General features: G+C 34.1%; 1 protein-coding gene across 1 annotated transcript; it reads right to left on the bottom strand.

Annotated features, from left to right (window-relative positions):
- Positions 1–268: 268 nt before the first annotated feature.
- Positions 269–5,623, bottom strand: LOC120354841. The gene is made up of 2 exons (XM_039442758.1): positions 4,468–5,623; positions 269–1,218 (listed from the first exon to the last, which is right to left on the bottom strand). Exons 1-2 carry the CDS (start codon positions 5,119–5,121, stop codon positions 448–450), a joined length of 1,425 nt encoding a protein of 474 aa, XP_039298692.1. The 5' UTR covers positions 5,122–5,623; the 3' UTR covers positions 269–447.
- Between the last annotated feature and the right edge of the window lie 353 nt (positions 5,624–5,976).

Genomic DNA, 5,976 nt, shown 5'->3' on the forward strand with positions numbered 1-5,976 from the left:
GTGATATAAATTACATTATAGTGAAGTAATTCATAAAAAATCAAACTTAGCCTAACACATCAATCAACTTCAAATCAACAATTCAATACATTCATATCTGAATAAGAATTGAATGGAAAAAATTTCAATTATATTGATGAATAAAATTAAACCTACAAAATCTACGAAAGTAATAAAATTGAATCATAATGCAAAAATTAAACATCAAGTCCGAATAGTATTCGAGTAAGCAAAATAATATTGTGGACCTTGAAAATAGGAATAATAATAATAATAATTGAAATAGTTTATCTTCTAATCTGGGAAAATATTTGAATCGATAGCATAAAAGAGTAAATGGATACAATAATAGTGAATAAGTAATTATTATTTGCATAGTTTCCTATATCCTAACCCATTATTTTAATGATTTCATTACATACTACTTTACTAAAACACAATATATTCTTAAAGCTCCTGTGGGTAGTCCACAATTGGAGTACGTTTCGGGACTCTCAGTTGATTTGCTTTCTTCTTAATATAATTTTGAAGACATAAATACAAGAATATAACAGTTATCAGTGTTTGCCAGACAATAATAATATAAATGATCAGTTTATTGTTCACCCCTAACAAATCAAAGTTATTTGGCATTTCAACATGATGGAAAATGTCTTCTGAGAATGAGTTGTGCTCTTCAAATTTTGAAAAATTCAAGTGCCAATTTTCATTTAAGATTTCCGAAAGGTTTAAGTACTGAGGCAGAGTCTCATGTTTAAAAATTGGGATGCTCAATTTAGATAAATTTGTCCACATGTGAGGAATTAAGTTATTAATAGCTGGAGAAGGATGGGAACGGGAGTCGCAAGGATAAAGAGTGCTTATCAGTACGTCGCCGTTGTCGTCTTGAAGTTCGCAGTTGCAAGGGATGTGGAGTGATAGGGTTCCTGGACTGTTGCTTGGGACCTCAGTTGTTGAGTTTTTACAGCGAATTGTCGTCTTTTTGCCGGTGTTGTGGAATAGGAAGGTGTCTTCTCGTAGGCGAGTGATTAGGGTTTGATTGTCAGTTGCTTTACAATCAAATTTGCAGACTTCTCGTAGCTCCGATACGTCTGCTTCTGATGTTAGAAGGTGGAGACAAGTGGCTTGGGTGGCGGAGTTCGACATCTTTTTCCTCGGAATCAAGCAGAGGCCTTTCTGCTTGAACTGGCAATCGTCTTCTTCGTCATCTGACAGGATTTGCAGTTTATTTTCTTCTCTAAGTATCAGGTGATGTTGGGAGGTCAAACGGCAGGTATGACCATTCCAATGAAGCGGGATAGATTGCAGGTGGAATAATGAAATAGTTGAATTTTTCTTCTTTATTGGTATTTTGAGGGTAACCAATAGTTCGTTGTCGGATTTTCTGCAGGATGTTAGTTTCAAGTTTCGAATTTTATCGTTGTCTTTTGTTGATATGGTGAAGTTTCTCTTGTTTATTTTCTTTTCGAGTTCTTGAAGTCGATTGTTTAGGTCTTCTTTTGAAATGACGTGATGAGAAAGTTGTTGATTGTAGCATCTCATGTCGATTTCATTGTAGTTGTTAGATAGAGTCATCATATACATGAAAATAGTAGTCCTCAGTTGTGTTTTCAGTACATCGGTTGTAGTATTCCCTTTCTGAAACTTATTCTGTTGGGTGAATGATTCTTGCCAAAGAATAAGGTCATGCTTCATGTTGTTCAATACTTTCTTCACGTTCTCTGCCATGCCGTTCATCTTGCGTGTGTTGTCTATCAATTCGACATGTTCAGCGTGAACGAAGTCTTGAAGATTACTGAGATGAGAAGTGATGTCGGTTTCGGTTTTCACGTATGCGCCCAATTCTTCGTCGGTAGCTACTCCGCAACACCAGTTTAGGACCGCCCCGATCGTATCGATAGAGCGTTCGCGGCGTGGTAGTCGATTTTCGCTCTCAGCTGGAGTGTTGTCGTCATCGCTGCCAATGTAAATGCCGTCTTGTAGTTGTAGAAGTTGCAGCTCCGTTCGATGAATCTGATCAAATACTGCACACTCCGATGAGGAAGGGAAAGGACATGAGTCAATTTTTGAAGGAGTACTCAGAAGGTTCCTCATAACAAATAAAGGATTTGACCTAGGAATACTGAATGTTATTGGAACTGTGGACTCGTAAAATACTACATTGTGAATTTCTTTAAATAGAGCTCCGTGAAAAAGAGAAATTTCTTGAGACAATACCGTACAACATATTTCTACAAATGCTAAGGAACAAAGTATTATGGTATTCATTTTAAAAATATTATAACCGTTAGTACTCTATATTAATCTATCAATGAACAGTTCGTATAAGATATCAATTTTATAAACAATAATTACTAGTAAAATCCCCAAAAACCCTACAAATAGATTATGTAAATGGTCAAATTAATAGCTATTTCTTATATTCCAATCGTAATCACCTACTGGAATTGATTATTTCATTAACATCAATACAGATAATATTGTTATTAAAATATACGTTTTCACATAAATAATCTTATAAATAAATAAATTATTATATCAAGAATCATCCGTTTCTGAAAAAGAGAAACATTTTATTACATACGAGTCAAGAAAATAATATTCAAGCATAAATCGTATTTGATGATTTTCAAATAGCATTCATTCATAAACAAAAACGTGAGAACAATTCACATCTTTTAATAATGAATCATCGTTAGAATGTCTAGTAAAATTGTCTATCAGAGCTCAATTATATTTCATTGTTTCATCGAAGTAGAAATCCAATCAATTAATTGATTGATTGAAAACTGCATACTATTGTGATTTGAGAATCATCTCGATATTTAGTCGTGAGAAAATGGATTTGATCGCTTCACAAGTCAATACTGATCTCGCAAACAAAATTCTCTAAAAATTCAGTTGTAAGCATGATATTGTTTTTCAATGATTTGGAAAATAAATAAATTACATGAATGTTTCATCTCGATTTCTTCTCATCAATTGTCTTTTAAATTAATGAAAGGCAAAGATTTAGGATGAGCGAGGTATAATTGCTAGCATAAAGAAAAGTGCTGGAATAAAGAATACAGTTAGACAATAGAACAATAAACACTTAATTGATGGGATCTCGTATGAAATATTTTTTCAATTTATCTACATGAAAAGCTACATTTTTATAAGTACCTCGTAGCGGAAAAAATATCTCATAGACTTCATCTGTTACTTTCTTTACTACTTCATATGGGCCTGAATATTTTTTGACTAATTTCCTAGACTGTCCTTGTCTTACATCAGGATCGTGGACCATAACTAAATCTCCTGGTTGAAAAATGCAATCTGTTCTATTCCTATCGTAATAGTATTTCTGTTTTTCTTGTGCATCTGATAAGATTGATGGTATCTGTTCTCGCACTTCTTTAAGATTTGCTAATCTCGCGTCTAAATGATAAGTGACGTCGTCATTTTCGGGAAAGATTTTCAAATCTAAAGGAGTAGTGGCTTCAAAACCGTGCAATAAGAAAAAAGGTGTATATTTCAAAGAGCATTGTTTCGAAGTATTGTATGCGAATAAAACTTTCGGCAGCATTTGTACCCACAATTTCCTATTATCGGCTACGTAAGCTGCATCTCTTGAATTGTCCGGTTGGCTCTTTCGGCCAGACCTTGACTTTGGTGGTGACTTGATGATCCTAATATGTGTTTGATTCCAAGCTCAACCATAAGGTCATCGACTTTTTTATTTACAAAATGTGTACCTCTATCGGATCGAACTTCTTTTGGAACGCCAAATCGGTATATTAATTTCCATAAGCATTTAGTGGTATTATTTGCGTCGGCGTGTTTACAAGGTTCAGCTAAAATATATCGGGTCGTTAAGTCAACAATCGTTAGAATGTATGAATAGCCCATTGAGCTCTCTAACGGACCGATGTAGTCCATCATGATACTTGAGAAAGGCTTACTATCACACTTGATGGGTGATAAGAAACCTTGAGGCTTCGAAGTAGGGGTTTTTCTCTCTTGGCAATTTTTACATGATCTTACATAATTCGCAATGTTTTCATACATATTTTCCCAATAATATTTCGATGATATTTTCTCATGGGTTTTATAAATGCCGGTATGTCCACCTGTTAAGGAATCATCATGGAATGTTTCAAGGATTTTATTGATAAGAGATCGGGGTACGAGAAGTTTCAATTCGCTCCTATTTCCAAACTGTCTATTAGGATTAGGATTATGTGATTGTGTGTTTCTGTCGCGATCATTGTAATTTTTATTGTTTGAATAAGGTTGTCTTTGGAAGTTGTTCTGATTTGTTTCGTGTGGGGAAAAGTTTCCGCTCCTATTTCCAAACTGTCTATTAGGATTGGGATTTTGTGATTGACCTACATTTCTACTCAAATTTTTCACCACAATACTCAGATCGTTCAATTTCTTCTCTAAAGTATCTACTACATTTATTTTTTGGACAGGCTGTTCGATTGAAGCATTATGCATTCCTAACTTTTTGTCTAGAAGGAAGCGAGATCTTTCATATTTGGCGAGATTTTTCTCTAAATCTTCAACTGATGCATTGTCCATGAAAGCAACATGTTGCAATGCTCCTACGTCTAAGCCTCTCAAAACATGTCCTACTATTCTTTTCTCTGACATTTGAGGCTCAAGAATGTGACAAAGTTTTATTATATCTGCTGTGTATTCTGTGTATGTTTCTGTTGGTAATTTGTTTCTGTTTTCGAGTTTTTGTCTGGTTGTCTCTTCATGAACAGGGTCTACAAGTTTACTTTTTAAGTGGCCTACTGCATCAAGAAATGTCGCGTTTTCATTTTTATCCGAAAATATGTCGAAAATTGCCAATGCTGTTTTCTTGAGGTAGAGGGGTAAATACAAGATTTTATCATCCTCATCCCACTTATTTATTTTTGCTGCCCTATTGAAGGTTTTCAACCACTCGTTGAAGTCTTCACTCTTTGTACCCCCATAGCTTTCGGGTTTCGCAAAGGGTCTTTTATCATTCCCTGCCATATTATTTTCTGGAATTAGGATATTTGCTAAGTTATCGGGAGCTACTGTGTCGTAGATGTGTTCTTGATTTCTGCCTAGCTTGCCTACTATTCGCTCGTAATCGGCTAACATAGGGAAGATAATACGATCGCGTTGAGACAGGGACCCTAACTTAAGTAATCGACTTAGAGCATCTCTAGCTCCTGAATCGTGGTCCACATAAATACAAACTTTTTTTTGCCAAGTCAACAGCGAATCTGAAGTATTCAATATTAACAGATTGAGGGATGTGAATACCTAACTGTTTACCTAGCTCTAATAATTCTGATTTATCCAGAGATTTTACTTTTAAATCAATAGGTAAACGTAATAATGAAACCTCGAATTCACTAGGTGATTGTTCAGAGTCACTAGAACTAGAGCTACTCATCTCAATATAACAATAATAACAATTATCATATTTACCCTGTACGTTGAGAGAATAGAGGACATAATTATACGAGATCAAACACAGAATATAATAATTATGATAATGACCTGAAATGAAAATGTCAATAGATAATTTGAAGGCTAATCTTGTCAATTAATAAACTCTTTCTCATGAGAACGACGCCTAACACCATGTAATGGGGTATTTAAAATATGAATATATTGGGGTTATATTATGTATGGTATTGTGATGGTATTATAAGGTTGTGAGAACAACCCTAGACATTATGGTAACAATTTATAATAGGGGAATCGCTTGGCTTGCGAGAGGTTAAATTGATCTAACTCTATAACTCATGAGAAAGGAACTATATTTTAAAATAATAAACAAAACAGTTATATTTTGGAGAACTAAGTAATCGATTTAATCAAATTGTAACTCAAAATGGAACTGGAAACTTAAATAAAAATAATATTGAGAAAACTTTTTAAACAAACGATAGAATAATTACAGGATTTGCCTTCAATAAAAAAAGATGAATAATATATAATAATAAA

Source organism: Nilaparvata lugens, chromosome X, assembly GCF_014356525.2.
Source record: "Nilaparvata lugens isolate BPH chromosome X, ASM1435652v1, whole genome shotgun sequence".
Classification (NCBI taxonomy): Eukaryota; Metazoa; Arthropoda; class Insecta; order Hemiptera; family Delphacidae; genus Nilaparvata; species Nilaparvata lugens.